This window comes from Lynx rufus, unplaced genomic scaffold (genome assembly GCF_022079265.1).
Source record: "Lynx rufus isolate CCGP_SWC_20201006 ecotype Redwood Valley unplaced genomic scaffold, mLynRuf1.p SCAF_13, whole genome shotgun sequence".
Classification (NCBI taxonomy): Eukaryota; Metazoa; Chordata; class Mammalia; order Carnivora; family Felidae; genus Lynx; species Lynx rufus.
In genome coordinates, this window is record NW_025814827.1 from 44,929,251 (window position 1) to 44,950,286 (window position 21,036).

The 21,036-nt window shown below is 41.7% G+C and overlaps 2 protein-coding genes across 2 annotated transcripts; both read left to right on the plus strand.

Annotated features, from left to right (window-relative positions):
- The first annotated feature begins 3,055 nt into the window (after nucleotides 1-3,055).
- LOC124508348 (olfactory receptor 49) lies at nucleotides 3,056-4,045 on the plus strand. The gene has a single exon (XM_047074714.1). The coding sequence runs from the start codon at nucleotides 3,068-3,070 to the stop codon at nucleotides 4,043-4,045; it is 978 nt and encodes a 325-aa protein (XP_046930670.1). The 5' UTR covers nucleotides 3,056-3,067.
- A 10,480-nt stretch (nucleotides 4,046-14,525) lies between these two features.
- Nucleotides 14,526-15,503, plus strand: LOC124508347 (olfactory receptor 49-like). The gene has a single exon (XM_047074713.1). It carries the CDS (start codon nucleotides 14,526-14,528, stop codon nucleotides 15,501-15,503), a length of 978 nt encoding a protein of 325 aa, XP_046930669.1.
- The last annotated feature ends 5,533 nt before the right edge of the window (nucleotides 15,504-21,036 follow it).

Here is a 21,036-nt window from a genome sequence, read left to right on the forward strand (position 1 = left end):
TGAGAGACTCTTGAATATAGAAAACAAACAGGATTGCTGGAGGGGAGTTGGGGGAGAGGATGGGCTAAATGGGTGATGGGCATGAATGAGGGCACGTGTTGGGATGAACACTGGGTGTTAGATGTAAGTGATGAATCACTAAATTCTATCCTACCTATTCTATTCTATTCTATGAGTTCTCCTTCAGAACACTAGTCACAATAGTAATTATTAGTGTGATTGCTTAATGTCTTTGGTCCCCACACGACTCTGCCTATACTTCGCTGGTGTGTAGACCAGTACTTGCCACACAATAAGCACTCAACAGATATTTGTTGAGTGTTTTAATAATTGCACCTCTTTGTTATCATTAAACTTCATTAGGAGTTTTGAGTTTCTCAGCCAGAACAAAGGAAACTCTCAATCTCAAAGTTGAAGAAAGTTAGAGGTTAGGGACCTCCTGAGGTCCCTATTACCACGGATGGTAATGAATCTCAGGGGAAGCACAGCTCCATCCTACAAGAGAAGAGGGAGACACTCTAGACCGGCTAAGTTTGAGCTGTGTACCCGGTATATCTCTGAGTTCCATGGAGACCAACCAGAACCTCAGGCAGCCCAGGCCCGATGCCAGCTCCACAGAGACAAGGAGTCTACCACTAATAGGTTACCCCAGAATCCTCTATGGGCACCATGCCCCTGGAAGGGCATGTACCATTCTGCTTAGAAGCCTCTTAAGCCCAACTGAAAATGAGTCATATGAGTCTCAACATTGATGTCTGTCTCTGCCTTAGTTTAGGAGAGATGGGTGAATAATTGATTATGTTTCTACATCCATTTCCTCAGGAAAGTGTTCCAGCAGAGATGCTATGATGGGGCAGAAGCAACAGAAACTTCCTGAAAAACTGGTGACCCCAGAAGTTCTGGGGAACGCCCAGAGATGAGCTATCTGGGGATGTTGGTGACCAAGGAGTCACGGAGCATTTCTTAAGGAAGACTGGTTGTTGGAAAACATGGAGGTTTGGGACACGTGCGGTACAAAGAGGACAGGGCCCGCCTATGTCCATGACCTTCCGACCATGTTACAGCTCTGGAGCTTCCTTCATTTTGAATCCCTGGTGGATCCCCCAAGAAACATAGTCCTTGGGCAACATTGCAGAGCCAGGAGCTTCCTCTGAAAACTAGGAGTCTCCATCATCACAACTGCCTTGAAGACAATAGAACACCTCACCTGGCAGCTAATGAGGTAACCTGCATGGGTGCAATTTTTGGAATGGGGGAAGGGGAATCCGACTGCTCTGGACACCCTGCCCAGAAACCTGTCATGTGTTTAAGGTGCCACAGGCAGGCTACCGCCTAGCTGACCTCTTTGATTCTTTTCATCATTCTCACTATCCTGACCCAGGTCCAGCTCATGAGTCCCAGAATCTCTAAAGCTTTTGTTTACCGTTTTCATGGACAGCCATTGGTTTCCCCCTTGTCTCTCCTGAAACGTTCTGCCCAACTCTTAACACAAATGGGCTGACTGTGCTGGTTCCTCTTATGAGTTTGAACTTGTTATTTCATAAGCAAACATTACAATAATTAAAAGAGGAAAGAAAAAATCACCCACGATCCTCCCATCCTGATTGGCAATCATGTTCCTTTTCCCAGGTTCTCATCCAGTCCTTCTCCATGAAAATACATATGTCACATAGCTATAATGTCGTATGTTATCACTTTTCTGATGCAATCTGATCACATTGGGTCCTGCTCCTGTCTTGGATGGAGTCACCTCCTCCCTACAGAAGCTCACCTCAACCTGTCATTTCTATGAAGAACAACCAATGACAAGCTTGTGTAGTTCTGTATCCAGATCTCTAAGGACAATATTAAGTAATGTAAAACAGAGAAGTGACAATCACTTAAAACAAAGATATATACTCTCCAAATTTGAAATTGACTGATGAACAATCTTGAATATCACTGTTAATTGTTACGATTCTTTGTTATCATTTTTAGGATATTATCCCCAAAAATTAAGCATGATGCCTCATCTGCGAATATATGCTCTCTCCCACACTATGTATCAGTTTCATAGCACATGCATCCCTTGAAAAGTATCAGCCAAATAACAGATTAACAAAATGTTTATAATAACGTGACACTAATATGTCAGAAGGAAAGAGGTACAAAATACATAATCTATGAGCATGGTATGTAAAGCAATAAACACTGTTATTAAACACTAAGAATGGAAAAAATACAATAAAAATCTGAATAAAAATGTCTCTGTGGGGCTACATGTGAAATTTTTGCTCCGTTTCCTATGGATTTTCTATGTTTCCTAAGCTTTCCATAATGAGCTGATAATATCTTTGTATTTTTTAAACAGTTTGTTTCAGTACATATTGCCCAAGTCACGGTATCTTTTCTCCAATTTTACTGATTTCCTCTTATTATCATCCCACTAGAGTTTCAGTCACAAAGGAGGAAATGAACATACCTAACACTATGTGAGTGCTTGCTCTGTGGCTAGCCTTGTGCTAAGTGTTGGAAATGCATTATTTATTTAAGTTGTGGGAGAACTTTTTACAAATGTGCTCTTACTGTTCCCACCAAGGAAACAGTTTTGGTTAGGTAGATAACGGTCCCAGACTTGTTGGTGAATGATGGAGCTCAGGTGCAACCACCATCTCTAACTTAAATGCCTTCTGTAACAAGCTATAGGGTAAGTATTCCACCAATGCTTTCTATCAAGGTCTGTGATACATCGGGTACAGGATTTGCAGTGGCATACATTTTAATACACTTGAGAGATTCCCTGTAGCAGTTGGATGAATGTGAGAAAGAATGAAAGGAGTTTAATATGGAGTTTCCTAATAGAAACAGAGAAATGGGAAAACTTTTCCCAAGGACTCCCCCAAAATTGGTTTACGTTAGGTCAAAGTATGTGTGACTTGATGCTAACTGCATGAGATCTGGACAACCAGCCTGAGGAGGGAGACAAAGGGACTCAGAGATCAAAGAATTAAAGGACTCCTTCAGCTCTGAATCCCTCTTTCCTTTCAGTTCCAAGTGTCCTTGGGTCGCCAGAACATCCCTCCTCCTGATGCTGCACACCTCTGATTGGCCACCCTCAGCAGAGGTCAGAGGAGCCATGAGGAACCACACCACTGTCACCGAGTTTGTCCTGCTGGGACTCTCAGATGCCTGTGAGTTGCAGATGCTCATCTTCCTGGGGCTGCTCCTGACCTACCTCCTCACTCTGCTGGGGAATCTCCTCATCGTGGGCATCACCCTCGTGGACAGGCGCCTCCACACCCCCATGTACTACTTCCTCCGCAACTTTGCTGTCCTGGAGATCTGGTTCACCTCGGTCATCTTCCCCAAGATGCTGACCAACATCCTGACTGGATACAAGACCATCTCTCTCCCAGGCTGTTTCCTACAAAGTTTCCTCTATTTCTTCCTGGGCACCACAGAGTTCTTCCTACTGGCAGTGATGTCCTTTGACAGGTATGTGGCCATATGTAACCCCTTACGTTATGCAACCATCATGAGCAAAAGGGTCTGTATACAGCTGGTTCTTTGTTCATGGATGGCAGGATTCCTTCTCATTGTCTTTCCAAGTTCCATCATACTTCAGCAGCCATTTTGTGGCCCCAATGTCATTAACCATTTCTTTTGTGACAACTTTCCACTCCTGGAACTCATATGTGCAGACACGAGTCTGATAGAGCTTCTGGGTTTTATTGCGGCCAACCTCAGTTTGCTGGGCACTCTGTCCGTGACGGCCACCTGCTACGGCCACATCCTCCACACCATCCTGCGCATCCCCTCGGCCAAGGAGAGGCAGAAAGCCTTCTCAACCTGCTCCTCCCACATCATTGTTGTGTCTCTCTTCTATGGCAGCTGCATCTTCATGTACATCCGGTCAGGCAAGGGAAATGAGGGGGAGGACAGGAACAAGGTGGTGGCCTTGCTCAACACCGTGGTGACCCCGATGCTCAATCCCTTCATCTACACCCTGCGGAACAAGCAGGTGAAGCAGGTGTTTAAGGAGCAGGTAAACAAGCTCTTCTTATAAACCTGTGGAATTAAGAGGCTGAAACTAATATTCCCAGGAAGGCTAACACGATTCAGGACCCTGCCAGAAATGGAGACTTTCCCACTTAGAAAATTCTCTGCTGCCATGTTTCTGGGGTGCCAGTCACTATGCAACTCAGCATAACCTCATAAGCTCTCTAGATCCCCAAAGCATTTTTATTAATTATCAGATTTGAATTATTCTCTTCATTCCATCTGTGTCTGCCTGGCTTCCCAACAGAATACAAAGAGCTCTTTGGGAGCAGGTCCCAGCTCTGTAATTCACCACAAGCCTCAAGCACCAACCCATTGTCATTGACCATATAAATACTCAATAAGTACTTGCACCCTAACTGGTTCTTTGGGGTCTGTTGCTCCAACACCCTCAGAGGAGAGGGTGCTAACAGTTCTCTGTTAGCACTGCCCTCATTTCACACTTGTGCTCCTCTCACAGTAATACATCAGCAAGAACTCAACAGAGGACTAAGCCCAATTGCTTATTATTTTGTACACAAACTTCTTATGCTTTTTTTAATTAAAATTGATAGAAATTCCTCGTTCCTATCGATAACAGCTCTCCTACCTACTGGTTGGTTACTTCTCTGAGCCTCAGTCTTCCTGTCTCTTGTGCATTGCTGGTGGGAATGGAAAATGGTGCAGCCACTGTGGAAAACTCTAGGGCACTTTCTCAAAAATAAACATAGATTTACTATACAATCCAGCCTGGGTATATACCTAAAAGGACCAAAAGCAGTAACTTAAAGAGATATTTGTACATTCACGTTTATAGCAGCATTATTCACACTAACCACAAATATGGGGACAACTCAGATGTCTGCTGATGAATAAAAGGATCAACAAAATGTGCTATAAACATACAATGGGGTATTATTCTGCCTTGAACAGGAAGGAAATTGTGACACATGCTCCAAAATGGATGAATGTTGAAGACATTCTGCTAAGTGAAAGAAGCCAGACACAAAAGTACAAATATTGGATGATGTCATTTATGTGAGGTATCTAGAGTAGTCAGAATCATGGAGACAGAAAGTAGACTGGTGGGAACCAGGGGCTAGAAGTGGGGGTGGGAATGACGTATTGTTTAATGGATGCAGAGTTTTGGTTTCAGATGATGAAAAGGGTCTGAGAGGGGTAGTGCTGATGATTGCACAGCACTGTGAATGCTGCTGAGCCGTACACTTTAAAATGGTCAAAATGGTCAATTTTATGTTCCATGTATTCTACCACAGTAAGAAAAATAGAGATTCCAGATAGAGCAAAACTATTTTATCTTTGACTCTCCCTCTTTCTCTTATATCAGACAGCCAATCCATTGGCAAATTCCGTAGATTATGCCTTCAAAATATACACAGCACCCCACCACTTCTAACCACCACCACCACTACTGTCTTTGTCCGTATCACCATCCGTTTCCTCTAGGTTCTCCATCCCCTACTTGCCACCACCCCCCTGTCCCATATCCCTGGAAGAGGGCAGGGGTGGAAAACACAGGCAAGGGGGAGGTGGGCATACAGAGTTAAGGCAGATGAAGCCAACAGCACACACCTTTTCCCTCTGAAGATTTCCCACCTGAAAGAGGCCTTAAGTGGAGCAAGGAGTACCTTTTCACTTTCAGTGATGTTCAGAATTTTAACAATTACATAGAATTGGGCAACGTAATAACCCAATTCTTTGGACTTATAGCGAATGGAGAACTTCTAAAATAATATGAGTGGCCAGAAAATTCATCATACATATCCTGAATCCCATCCACCGGTCAAGGGAAAGAGAACTGTAGGAAGAAGTGTTTGAATGGGTATGTAGGAAGGGGGGGTAGATGGAAAATGCATATTACTAATAGGGGGTTATTATTCATAATATACAAAGACAAACCACCCAATAGATAAAGAGCAAAGGATATGCATAGATACTTCACAGAAAAGCAAACCCAAAGAGCCAATAAATAAGGCAAGATGGTCAACCATAGTAATAGGACAATTCAAATTAAAATAATAATCCTTTTGATGATTGATGTATTTTTCATTTTTAAAAGTAATAATGGAGCTAGAGTATATTATGCTAAGCCATGTAAGTCAGTCAGAGAAAGACAGATACCATATGATTTCAGTCATATATGGAATTTAAAGGAAAAAAAAACAGATGAACATGTGGGAAGGTAAAAAAAAAAAAAAAAGAGAAAGAGAGGAAAACAAACCATAGGACACTCTTAACAAAAGAGAACAAACTGAAGGTTGATGGAGGGGGGTGGGCGGAGGATTGGGGTAAATGGCTGATGGGTATTAAGGAGGGCAGTTGTTATGGTGAGCACTCGTTGTTACACATAAGTGATGAATCACTAAATTCTACTCCTGAAACCAAAAAAAATTAAAAAGTAGTAATGGTGTTATATTTACATTTTAAAGAGTACTATGGCTTTAATATTTACTGAAACGTACAGATGAAATGACATGATGTCTGGGATTTGTTTCACAATAATATGGGAAAGGGGAAACTGGGGGGGTGTGTAGGTGAAACAAGAATGGACATGACTTAGTTATTGTCAAAGTTAGGTAATGATTATATGGAGATTCATTATATAACCTCTCTACTTTTGTATGTGTTTGAAATTTAATAAAAAGTTAAAAAGATAACAGAAATACTTCAAACAAGAGGTAACTTGAGTAGTATACATGGCAATGCAACAAGAAAAAATATGCAAGAGATGTTGCACAGGCAGAACCTGCTAGGGCTTGGGTACTAAAGAGGAAAAGCGATCACAGGAAAAAACAGAATTAAAGGAGAGCCCCGGATATTGAGTCTAGGCAATCCAAAAGATGTTATCACAGAAACAAAGCAGTAAGGAGAAAAGCTGGCTTAGGAGGTTCAGAGTTGGTCCTGTCTTAGGCAACTGTATTGTGGACACAGCAAACTTGGGATAAGCATGTTGACTAGGACAAGGACTCTTTTTTTTTTTTTTTTTTTTTTTTTAATGTTAGATTGTTGGTTGGTTGGTCGGTTTTTTGAAATAGAGAGCACCAGTCGGGGAGGGGCAGAGACAGAAGGGGACACAAGATCTGAAGCAGGCGGGGCTCAAACTCATGAACTAACCAACTAACAAACTGTGAGATCATGGTCTGAGCTGAAGTTGGGCACTCAACCGACCAAGCCACCCAGGCACCCCATGAGACAAGGAACTCTTCGTAACAGTTTCCGGTGGCAATGGAATTGTCTACTTGTCTATTTCTCATTCTCATTGTTTAGTTTATAGCACAAAAGCTATCCAAAAAGCAGAATTGTCATAGAGCTGAGAAGAAATTGTGATGTTAGTATTTGTAAGCCCGTCACTAACCACTTGGACGATGAAATCTCTATATTCAAATCCAGAGTAACAAATACTACTCTCTAAGACTTTATATGATAATCATTAATGAGTAAACTAAGCTCAAGATTTAGAGTATAAAGGAAGTTCAAAATAGCCATCATCAAGCACTGGGTGTTGTATGGAAACCAATTTGTCAATAAATTTCATATATATAAAAAAAAAATAGCCATCATCAGCAGAGAGCTTAAGACCAAAGGCACAGGAAGTAGGATATCTGTACTCAGCTCATCGTGCATTGAGTACCCCACTATGACACCTCAAAAATAAAAGCTAGAATCCTGAAGAGAACAGTATTCATTATCCATTGTTGTGTAACATACTATCCAAAAACTTAGCACCTTAAAACAACAAGCCTTTATTAGCTCACAGTTTCTGAGGTAGGTATCAGGACATGACTCAACGGGTTCCTCTGGCTCAGGATCTCTCATAAGGCTATAATCAAGGCATAAGCTAAAATGACAGCCATCTCAAGGCTCCATCTGGGAGAAGATCTGTTTCCAAGTCCCCTCATGTGGCTGCTGACAGGCCTCAAGTCCTTGCTGGCTGTTGTCTAGAGACATCAATTCCTTGACACAGGGGCTTCTCCGCAAGGCAGTTCAAAACAAGGCAGCTGGCTGCCCTCAGAACAATCAAGAGACCAAGAGAGGGCATAGAAGACGGAAACCACAGAATCTTTGGAACATTCTCAGAAGTGACATCTTATCTCTTTTCCTGTGTTCTATTCATTAGGAGCTGGTCACCAGTTCCAGCCACACACAAGGGGAGAGGATTACACAGGGACATGAATACGATAGGGTGCAGACCCTGGGGGCCATCTCAGAGGCTGCCTATCACAAGAAGTATGTAAGACCAATCTGTGACACCAAGTAAATATGCTATCTGATGTCCCACTGAATGTCACAAACTTCTCTAACAACACAGAGACCGCATTACTTCTGTCGCTATTCTGGTAGCTAGGAGCAAATATAATCTCTATGGAATCTCCAAGAGGCTACAATGCAATCCACCTGTATAATAATCACCTAGACAGAATACTCCATCTTGGGCTCCTATAGAGCAGGGACCATGTCATCTTCATTGTTGGGTTCCCCATGGCACCTAACACAAGGTGAGTGTTCAATGAATCTTTGACTGAATGGAATTTAAGGTAACAAAGCAATGGCTAAAAGAAGACAAGGTAGGCAAAATGGAGATGGCAGAATCCCAGTGTGACAACTCTTAAGTGGTCTCAGTGGTGGTTCCCTTTTGACAAAACCTGTCCTTTCCTCATTTGACCCTTCCCTCCAAGTTCTGGGACAATCCTGGCTGCAGACAGGGAGATTTGGGAAAGATTCAGGCCAGCTCTGTGGGACACAGCCTCAGCCTCACTTCCTGGTAGTCCACATTCACCCTGGTGCTCCTTTTATAGTGACTAAACTTTTGCCCTGTTTCTGAAACAAAGGCTCTTGTGCCCAGTCCTGGGAATTGGATCCTGGCCTTCTATTCAGTGCCTCAACCCTGATCCTGAGAACATGCCTATTCTTCCATCCATTGAGGACGTGTTTTTCTACTTAGTTTCTGCCAGTCTGTTCCCCAACCCCTCCAGGAACTATATTCACACTCCTCAACTACCAGCTAGCCAAAAATGTTTGCCACCTGCAGACAGACTTCCCAGATATCTACTAACTGCAGTCGATTCGAACCACCAACCACTCCCTTCCTCAAGGATCCCCTTTCTGTGCTCTGCCTCTGCCTGCCTCGCCAGGCCTGGTCATTTCCAAGGTTTTATACCCTGGCCACACTTCCTTTTCTCATACCCTCAATCCACATTTGCCTGCCCCTATTTTTTCTCCTACTCTATTGACTCTTCATCAAAAGTGATGACAATTTTCCTATGTGATTTTCCCCCCACACCCTGCAATAAATCCCCTGATCCACTTTCCTGTTCCTCTTGCCTGTTCCAATTTCTTCTTCCTACTATCTGCCAGAGTGATGCCTTTTTAAACTTTTTTTAATGTTTATTTAGTAATGAAAGACAGAGAGAGACAGAGCACGAGCAGGAGAGGGGCAGAGAGAGACACAGACACAGAATCAGAAACAGGCTCCAGGCTCTAAGCTGTCAGCGCAGAGCCCGACACGGGGTCAAACCCCTGAACCTCGAGTTCATGACCTGAGCCAAAGTTGGACGCTTAACCAACTGAGCCACCCAGGCATCTTGAATGATGCCTTTAAAATTTTTTTTTTAACGTTTATTTATTTTTGAGACAGAGAGAGACAGAGCGTGAACGGGGAGGGTCAGAGAGAGGGAGACACAGAATCTGAAACAGGCTCCAGGCTCTGAGCTGTCAGCACAGAGCCCAACGTGGGGCTCGAACTCACAAACCGTGAGATCATAACCTGAGCCACCGACTGAGAACCGACTGAGCCACCCAGGTGCCCAGAATGATGTCTTTTTAAAACATAAACAAGGGGCGCCTGGGTGGCGCAGTCGGTTAAGCGTCCGACTTCAGCCAGGTCACGATCTCGCGGTCCGGGAGTTCGAGCCCCGCGTCAGGCTCTGGGCTGATGGCTCAGAGCCTGGAGCCTGTTTCGGATTCTGTGTCTCCCTCTCTCTCTGCCCCTCCCCCGTTCATGCTCTGTCTCTCTCTGTCCCAAAAATAAATAAACGTTGAAAAAAAAAAGTTTAAAAAAAATAAAAAAATAAATAAAACATAAACAAGATCGTGTCCCTTCTCTGCTGAACACCTTCCAATAGCTTCCAGTTGCACTTGGAATGCACCATCCTCCTTACCACACGAGGCTCTCAAGGCTCTGCAAATCTGGAACCCAGCACAACTCTCCAGCCAAATCTCAAATCACTATCATTGTCTTCGTGACTCACTGGCCTTCTTTCTGTGCTTCAAAAACACCACCCCTTTGCCAAATCATGGTCTTGAAATACCATCTTGTCTTTGCCTGGAAATGTCCCAGCCAGTCACCTGGATAACTCCAAGCTCTGCCTTCCAGTGTGGGCTGCACTCATACTTCCTTAGGCTTGCCTTTCCTGGACAGGTCTCACTCCTTTTTCTTTCCTCAAACACCGACCTCTATGCCTTCATAGCCCTTCTACTGTCTTGTTAGTACATATTTACATATGTTCCTCCTCTGAATTTTAGTGTGAGAAAAAGACTAGTTTTCCAGTTTGGAGGAGAATAAATCAGGTTGTTTTTCTTTCAGATGGCAGGCCCTTTACACAGAAACAAAGATGCACAAAGTAAGGATAAAACCTTGGGCACAAAGTAAGGATAAAACCTTGGGATCTTGAGAGTGCCCTCTCAAGATCCAGTGAAGAAAAGGGAGAATCTTTATCATATAGGGGAGTCAATGTTTTAATTTCTCACCATGCCTCGCAGGTGCCCACTGATGGATGATCACTATTCAAAAGCTACAGGACTCAGAAATCCAGGCCCTTTCTGGTCTGAGTAGAGAAGGAATAAAATTTCTATAAGCATATCCCAGCAGGCATAACCAGGGTAGGCCATGTTCACTCTTTACTCTCGCCTGTCCAACTACTGGGACCTCCTTGTTATCGGTCACTGGTGTAGTCATAACTCCTACCAGAAGTAAGGTGACTACAAAAGCAGTTTATAGGACATAATGAGGTGTTAGAGAGTGGGTCGCCAACCCTAGTCATCTTACCACATCAAGAATAGCCAGATTCCCAGAGAGAGAAACCCTAATCAAATTAACTTCATTCAGTCATTTGAAACAGATAACTGAAAGCCAGTCACTCATTTGGCTTTTCGAACACATCATTGGCTCCTAAAATCATACTACTTACTACAGTCAATTTATCTCAGCCGGTTTTACCCACTCTAGGCAGTAGTTTGGTGACCAAAGAAAGAAGGTGGGATCACAGAGTTTTCACTTGACTGGGTCAATGACTAAGATGGGGACAGTCCCAAGGCCCTCTTACCAAGATTCTCCCAATGGAGAGGAAATTCCATGGGGACTGGAGCATGTGTGTTTCATTCACCACTCATAGTCATCCTCAGTGCACAGCACAAAGCCTGACACATAGTAGGTGCTCAATATGTGTTGAATGAAGGATTAACTAATTAATTAAAGTGTTTCATCCCCCACATGCCAACTCATCCTACAGGTCTCAGCTTCATAGAACTTCATCAGGAACAACTTCCCTTGTCCTTCAGCCTAGCTCAGGCTATCTTATGAGCTCTCCTTCAGAACACTAGTCACAATAGCAATTACTTGTTAGTGTGATGGCTTAATGTCTTTGGTCCCCACAAGACTCTGCCTATACATCGCTGGTGTGTAGACCAGTACTTGCCACACAATAAGCCCTCAACAGATATTTGTTGAGTGTTTTCATAATTGCACTTCTTTGTTATCATTAAACTTCATTAGGAGTTTTGAGTTTCTCAGCCAGAACAAAGGAAACTCTCAATCTCAAAGTTGAAGAAAGTTAGAGGTAAGGGACCTCCTGAGGTCCCTATTACCACGGATGGTAATGAATCTCAGGGGAAGCACAGCTCCATCCTACAAGAGAAGAGGGAGACACTCTAGACCGGCTAAGTTTGAGCTGTGTACCCGGTATATCTCTGAGTTCCATGGAGACCAACCAGAACCTCAGGCAGCCCAGGCCCGATGCCAGCTCCACAGAGACAAGGAGTCTGCCACTAATAGGTTACCCCAGAATCCTCTATGGGCACCATGCCCCTGGAAGGGCATGTACCATTCTGCTTAGAAGCCTCTTAAGCCCAACTGAAAATGAGTCATATGAGTCTCAACATTGATGTCTGTCTCTGCCTTAGTTTAGGAGAGATGGGTGAATAATTGATTATGTTTCTACATCCATTTCCTCAGGAAAGTGTTCCAGCAGAGATGCTATGATGGGGCAGAAGCAACAGAAACTTCCTGAAAAACTGGTGACCCCAGAAGTTCTGGGGAACGCCCAGAGATGAGCTATCTGGGGATGTTGGTGACCAAGGAGTCACGGAGCATTTCTTAAGGAAGACTGGTTGTTGGAAAACATGGAGGTTTGGGACACGTGCGGTACAAAGAGGACAGGGCCCGCCTATGTCCATGACCTTCCGACCATGTTACAGCTCTGGAGCTTCCTTCATTTTGAATCCCTGGTGGATCCCCCAAGAAACATAGTCCTTGGGCAACATTGCAGAGCCAGGAGCTTCCTCTGAAAACTAGGAGTCTCCATCATCACAACTGCCTTGAAGACAATAGAACACCTCACCTGGCAGCTAATGAGGTAACCTGCATGGGTGCAATTTTTGGAATGGGGGAAGGGGAATCCGACTGCTCTGGACACCCTGCCCAGAAACCTGTCATGTGTTTAAGGTGCCACAGGCAGGCTACCGCCTAGCTGACCTCTTTGATTCTTTTCATCATTCTCACTATCCTGACCCAGGTCCAGCTCATGAGTCCCAGAATCTCTAAAGCTTTTGTTTACCGTTTTCATGGACAGCCATTGGTTTCCCCCTTGTCTCTCCTGAAACGTTCTGCCCAACTCTTAACACAAATGGGCTGACTGTGCTGGTTCCTCTTATGAGTTTGAACTTGTTATTTCATAAGCAAACATTACAATAATTAAAAGAGGAAAGAAAAAATCACCCACGATCCTCCCATCCTGATTGGCAATCATGTTCCTTTTCCCAGGTTCTCATCCAGTCCTTCTCCATGAAAATACATATGTCACATAGCTATAATGTCGTATGTTATCACTTTTCTGATGCAATCTGATCACATTGGGTCCTGCTCCTGTCTTGGATGGAGTCACCTCCTCCCTACAGAAGCTCACCTCAACCTGTCATTTCTATGAAGAACAACCAATGACAAGCTTGTGTAGTTCTGTATCCAGATCTCTAAGGACAATATTAAGTAATGTAAAACAGAGAAGTGACAATCACTTAAAACAAAGATATATACTCTCCAAATTTGAAATTGACTGATGAACAATCTTGAATATCACTGTTAATTGTTACGATTCTTTGTTATCATTATTAGGATATTATCCCCAAAAATTAAGCATGATGCCTCACCTGCGAATATATGCTCTCTCCCACACTATGTATCATAGCATATAGTTTTATAGCACATGCATCCCTTGAAAAGTATCAGCCAAATAATAGATTAACAAAATGTTTATAATAACGTGACACTAATATGTCAGAAGGAAAGAGGTACAAAATACATAATCTATGAGCATGGTATGTAAAGCAATAAACACTGTTATTAAACACTAAGAATGGAAAAAATACAATAAAACTCTGAATAAAAATGTCTCTGTGGGGCTACATGTGAAATTTTTGCTCCGTTTCCTATGGATTTTCTATGTTTCCTAAGCTTTCCATAATGAGCTGATAATATCTTTGTATTTTTTAAACAGTTTGTTTCAGTACATATTGCCCAAGTCACGGTATCTTTTCTCCAATTTTACTCTGATTTCCTCTTATTATCATCCCACTAGAGTTTCAGTCACAAAGGAGGAAATGAACATACCTAACACTATGTGAGTGCTTGCTCTGTGGCTAGCCTTGTGCTAAGTGTTGGAAATGCATTATTTATTTAAGTTGTGGGAGAACTTTTTACAAATGTGCTCTTACTGTTCCCACCAAGGAAACAGTTTTGGTTAGGTAGATAACGGTCCCAGACTTGTTGGTGAATGATGGAGCTCAGGTGCAACCACCATCTCTAACTTAAATGCCTTCTGTAACAAGCTATAGGGTAAGTATTCCACCAATGCTTTCTATCAAGGTCTGTGATACATCGGGTACAGGATTTGCAGTGGCATACATTTTAATACACTTGAGAGACCCACTGTAGCGGTGGGATGAATATGAGAAAAGAATGAAAGGAGTTTAATATGGAGTTTCCTAATAGAAACAGAGAAATGGGAAAACTTTTCCCAAGGACTCCCCCAAAATTGATTTACGTTAGGTCAAAGTATGTGTGACTTGATGCTAACTGCATGAGATCTGGACAACCAGCCTGAGGAGGGAGACAAAGGGACTCAGAGATCAAAGAATTAAAGGACTCCTTCAGCTCTGAATCCCTCTTTCCTTTCAGTTCCAAGTGTCCTTGGGTCGCCAGAACATCCCTCCTCCTGATGCTGCACACCTCTGATTGGCCACCCTCAGCAGAGGTCAGAGGAGCCATGAGGAACCACACCACTGTCACCGAGTTTGTCCTGCTGGGACTCTCAGATGCCTGTGAGTTGCAGATGCTCATCTTCCTGGGGCTGCTCCTGACCTACCTCCTCACTCTGCTGGGGAATCTCCTCATCGTGGGCATCACCCTCGTGGACAGGCGCCTCCACACCCCCATGTACTACTTCCTCCGCAACTTTGCTGTCCTGGAGATCTGGTTCACCTCGGTCATCTTCCCCAAGATGCTGACCAACATCCTGACTGGATACAAGACCATCTCTCTCCCAGGCTGCTTTCTCCAGCTTTTCCTCTATTTCTTCCTGGGCACCACAGAGTTCTTCCTTCTGGCAGTGATGTCCTTTGACAGGTATGTGGCCATATGTAACCCCTTGCGTTATGCAACCATCATGAGCAAAAGGGTCTGTATACAGCTGGTTCTTTGTTCATGGATGGCAGGATTCCTTCTCATTGTCTTTCCAAGTTCCATCATACTTCAGCAGCCATTTTGTGGCCCCAATGTCATTAACCATTTCTTTTGTGACAACTTTCCACTCCTGGAACTCATATGTGCAGACACGAGTCTGATAGAGCTTCTGGGTTTTATTGCGGCCAACCTCAGTTTGCTGGGCACTCTGTCCGTGACGGCCACCTGCTACGGCCACATCCTCCACACCATCCTGCGCATCCCCTCGGCCAAGGAGAGGCAGAAAGCCTTCTCAACCTGTTCCTCCCACATCATTGTTGTGTCTCTCTTCTATGGCAGCTGCATCTTCATGTACATCCGGTCAGGCAAGGGAAATGAGGGGGAGGACAGGAACAAGGTGGTGGCCTTGCTCAACACCGTGGTGACCCCGATGCTCAATCCCTTCATCTACACCCTCAGGAATAAACAAGTGAAGCAGGTGTTTAGCAAGCAATTAAGCAAGCTCCTCTCCTAAAGATAAGCTGGGCCTGAATGGGGAAAATTTGTTCCTTGCCTGAACCTCTACAAATGCAGTTCTGTCATGATCTCCATGAACTGTCTCATTCCTGACAATTTTTAACATGTGCTTTAATCTACAGTGGTTTCTTTCATATATTATTGAGTCATGCAATCTTCTCAGAGGGTATTGAAAACTCAGTATACCACTACTATGCTGGTAGGTGTTCATGCTTCTGATGCCATGCTGTATCCGAGTTTGTTAATCTTGCCTCATTTTTACGTTATAACGAAGGATAGAATACCTTCTTCACTAGAATTTTCACAATTGATAAAGATCCTCAACAAGAATATATTAATAATAAATTTCAGAAGTAAGACATATATGGAAATATTAATGAGGTGGAATATCCAAGAAATATTAAGCTAAAGAAAGTATCAGGTATTAAAACAGTAAGTCAAGAACTGAGAAATAGAACAATGGAGCTGGATAGATAATCTGGAAAGATAATGCAGTATACATAAGGATCTAGTAGATGATTAAGTACATTTTCTAGTCAGTAGAGAAAAGAAGTTCAAATCAATAAATGATGCCAAGACTATTGGCTATCCAGGTAGAAAAGTTCCTTTCAGAGAGATTAGGACTAGGACTAACTTGGTGGTTTATCTGGGGGCAAGGGAGAAGTTAAAGCAGAAGAACAATTTAAAAATGATATACACCTGTGGTGTTTGGGTGGCTCAGTTAAGTGGTTAAGCATCTGACTTTGGCTCAGGTCATGATCTTACAGTTCTGTGAGTTTGAGCCCCAGATAGGGTTCTCTTCTGTTAACGTGGAGCGAGTTTGAGCCCCAGATAGGGTTCTCTTCTGTTAACGTGGAGCCTGCTTCCAATCGTCTGTCTCCTTCTCTCTGTCCTTCCTCCGCTCACATGTGGGCTCTCTCTCTCAAAAATAAATAAATATTTAAAAAAATTTTCAAGGTGATACACTTTTTAAGCACTTAGTTGAAATTAAAACTATAAACAAATATGTATTCACTAATCTATAAATATCCTTTTTTATGAGAATGAGTGTGGTGATTGTTGTAATCTCTTTTGTTTAAACCATGTTCATTGGGTATCCTCTAATTTTCAGGATTTGTTTCAGTAATACAAAAATTTCATAGGTGCTTGGGAAACTGAGAGAAGAATTGTAGAGTTTTTGCTTTTTGTTCGTTTGCCAACCTTCACGGTTCTTGCCCACACCTCAGTCAACCAAATTTTTTCATTATCTGGCTTTATGGAATCTGTTGAAAGGAATCAACTTGGTTTTCATAGATAACTTTGTTGTTATGCTCATGTTTCATTGTTTTATCTTTATTTAGCTAAAATATGTAATTATAATAACAAGTCCAATTATCAAATTGAGGTTTGTGAACAAACAGCTGATTCTTAGTACAAGCCAACTGGTGGGAACAAAAGTAGGCATGGGTACTACGGAAGTCTACTAGCTGCAAAGCCAGTAACTACAAGGCATGCTGTGGACATCAATCATTTTGAGAGGCAGTATAGCACAGAGATTGGAAGCCTACCAAAAGATACCGGAAGTCAACCACCTAGGTACAGATGTCAGATATCTATTAGCCATTGAAGTTTCAGTAAGCAATACTTCTTTGTATCTCAGTAATATATAGAGATAATAATAATAGTATCTACCTCATAGAACCCTTATAAACACTAATGCATTAAAATATGTTAGAATGCTTAGCACAGGGCTTAGTATGGAAAAAGCACCATGTTAAGTACCAGGTATTATGTTTTACTGAAGGAATGTGTTGAATAAATGAAGGTATAAGAGATCATCTAGTATCTTGAAGAAAAAGTTAAGTTAGATCCTCACCTTATATCTTAAACTGCAACAAATTCAAAATGAATTAAATAAGTATAAACCTTGAAAACATTAAAAAAAGAAAATTTAAGTAAAAATTGTCTCATTAAAGATGTATAGGGGGCTTCTGGGTGGCTCAGTCAGTTAAGCATCCAACTCTTGATCTCAGCTCAGGTCTTGATCTCATGGTCGTGAGTTCAAGCCCTATACTGGTCTCCACTCTGGGCACGAAGCTTACTTCAAAAAAAAAAAAAAGATATTTAGGGAGTTTTTTTCCTGAAAGAAACATAAAGATAAATTTATGAATTTGGTTATATAAAAATTTAGACTTCTTCAGAATAAAAAACCATAAATTATGACATGGTCATATGTACTTTCTACCTGCCTGGCATCCATTCCTCATTCTTAAAGTTAAAGGACCCTGACTTTTTTCAGGAAAGGCCCTTCCCATTCTCAGCCCATGTAGCCAAGATGATGCTGACTTCATCCCCAACCAATCAGAGCATGGCCATGGTTACCAGCTCAGGGATGGCTACATTACTAAAATCAGGCCAGTGAGACCAAATGAATCTCAATTCAGAGATATTTAGGGGAACTGGTGGAAAAGAAACTATATTGGACTTGAAGCAAGGAGAATATAGGAAAAAAGAGAAGACACAAATTATCAATAAGCAAATAACAAGAGAGTAGACCCCTCTATGGATTCTACAGGCATTAAATGGTAATAAAGGAACATTATGAAAAACTCTATGCCAACTTACATGACAACTTAAATAAAATGACACAAAATGGCACAAACTACCAAAGCTCAATCAATATAAAATAGATAACTTAATAGTCCTATATCTTTTAAAGAAATTGCATTTGAAATTTAAACCTGCCCCCCCCCAAAAAAAAAACAAAGGAAAGTTCAGGCCTAGAGGGCTTCACTGGTTAAGTCTACTAATTATAATACCAATGCTACACAAACTTTTGCAGAAAACAGAAGAGGAATAAACACTACCCAAATTAACTTATGAAGTCAGCTTTACCTTCATTTGGCATCAAACTGATTTTGGGGGGTGCCTGGGTGGCTCAGACAGTTGAGCATCTGACTCTTGATTTTGGCTCAGATCATGATCCCAGGGTCATGGGTTCCAGCCCTGTGTCTGGCTCTGTGCTGAGCATGGAGCCTGCTTAGGGTTTTCTCTCTCTCTTACTCTGTCCCTCTCCTCCGCTAATGCTCTCTTTCTCTGTGTAAAATAACAAAACAACAACAACAAAAAACAATTTGGTTTGATACCAAAATCAGACAAAGATGTTTAAGAAAAGAAAATTACAACTATCCCTCAGGAATATAAATGAAAAAACCTTTAACAAAACTTTGGCAGATTATTTCCAATAATATATCAAAAAGACAATACATCTTTATCCAAATGAAGGTTATCCTGCAAATATAAGATTGGCTCAACATCCAAAAATCAGTCGTATAATTTACAATATTAACACAATAAAAGGGGAAAAACCACATAATCATCTCATTATATACAGAAAAAGCATTTGACAAAATTCAACACTCAGACATGATTTTTTGTAAGACTCCTAGCAAACTAGAAGAGAATTTCCTCAATCTGATAAAGGGTATTTATGAAAAACCTACAGTAAACATCATACTAAATGGGGAAAGACTAAATACTTTCTTCCTAAGATTAAGAACAAGGCTTTTACAACTTTTATTCAACACTATACTGGAGGATCCTAGCCAATGCAATTAGTTAAGAAGAAGAAATAAAAGGCATGCACATTTTTTATCATTTAAGGATGCTGAATTTTGTCAAATGCTTTTTTTTCCTCCATCTATTGAGATGATCAAACAATTTTTATACTATAGTTGGTTAATGTGGTATATCACATTTACGGATTTGCAGATGTTGAACCATTTTGAACCCCTGGAATAAATCCCATTTGAGCACAGTGTCTGATCCTTTTAATGTACTGTTAAATTTGGTTTGCTAACTTTTTAAGCTTACTTATCTATTTTTTGAGAGAGAGCGAGAGTGAGACAGGGGCAGAGAGAGAGAGGGAGACAGAGAATCCCAAGCAAGCTCCACACCATCAGCACAGAGTCTGATGCAGGGCTCAAACCCACGAACCGTGAGATCATGACCTGAGCTGAAGTTGGACACTTAAGCAGATGAGCCACCCAAGCACCCCGGTTTGCTAACTTTTTTTGAGGATTTTTGCAAATATGTTCATCAGACATAGTGGCCTGTAATTTTTTTTTTCTTGTAGTGTCCTTGTAGTGGCTTTGATATCAGGATCATACTGGCTTTGTAAAATAAGTTTGGTAGTGTTTCCTTTTTCACTTTTTTGGAAGAGTCTGAAAAGGACTTAATTCTTCTTTAAAAGTTTGGTAGAGGGGCGCCTGGGTGGCGCAGTCGGTTAAGTGTCCGACTTCAGCCAGGTCACGATCTCGCGGTCCGTGAGTTCGAGCCCCGCGTCAGGCTCTGGGCTGATGGCTCAGAGCCTGGAGCCTGTTTCCGATTCTGTGACTCCCTCTCTCTCTGCCTCTCCCCCATTCATGCTCTGTCTCTCTCTGTCCCAAAAATAAATAAACGTTGGAAAAAAAAATTTTAAAGTTTGGTAGAATTCACCAGAATTCATCTGGTACTAGATTTTTTTGGCTGGGAGGTTTTTGATTGTTGATTTAATCTCCTTCCTGGTAATTGGTCTGTTCAGCTGGGTATAGAGAAAATGTACCTCCACATAATGAAGGTCATTTATGACAAGGTCACAGCTAACATCATAGCCAATAGTGAAAATCTGAAACTTTTTCCTCTAAGATCAGAAACAGGACAATAATGCCCACTCTCACCTCTTTTATTCAACATAGTTGAAAACTCTACTCACAGCAATCAGACAAGAAAAAGAAACAAAAGACATCCGAATTGGTAAAGAAGAAATAAAACTGTCACTATTTGCAGATAACATGATATTAAATACAGAAAGCCCTAAAGACTCCAACAAAAAAACTATTAGAACTAATAAATGAATTCAGTAAAGTTGCATGACACAAAATCAACATATAGAAATCTGTTTTATTTTTATACACTAATAATGAAATCGCAGAAAGAGAAATTAAGAAAACAGTCCCACTTACAGTTGCATCAAAAAAAAGTAAGGTACCAGGGTGCCTGGGTGGCTCAGTTGGTTAAGCATCCAACTCTTGATTTTGGCGCAGGTCATGATCTCAGTTTGTGGATTGAGCCCCATGTCAGGTTCCTCACTGACAGTATGGAGCCTGCTTGGGATTCTCTCTCTCCCTCTCTCTCTGCCCCTCCCCTCCTCTCTTTCTCTAAAAATAAATAAATAAACATTAAAAAAAAATGAAGTACCTAGGGGTGAATGTAACCAAGGAAGAGAAAGACTTATACTCTGAAAACTATAAGACATTGATAAAAGAAATTGAAGGTGACACAAATAAAGAGAAAGATATATTATGTTCATGGATTGGAAGATTTTATATTGTTAAAATGTCTATTTTACCCAAAGTAATCTATAGATTCATTGCAAGCCCTATAGAAATATTGATGGCATTTTTCACAGAACTAGAACAAATAATCCTAAAATTTGTATGGAACCTCAAAAGACCCTGAATAGCCCAAGATATCTTAAGAAAGAACAACAAAGCTAGAGGTATCACAATTGC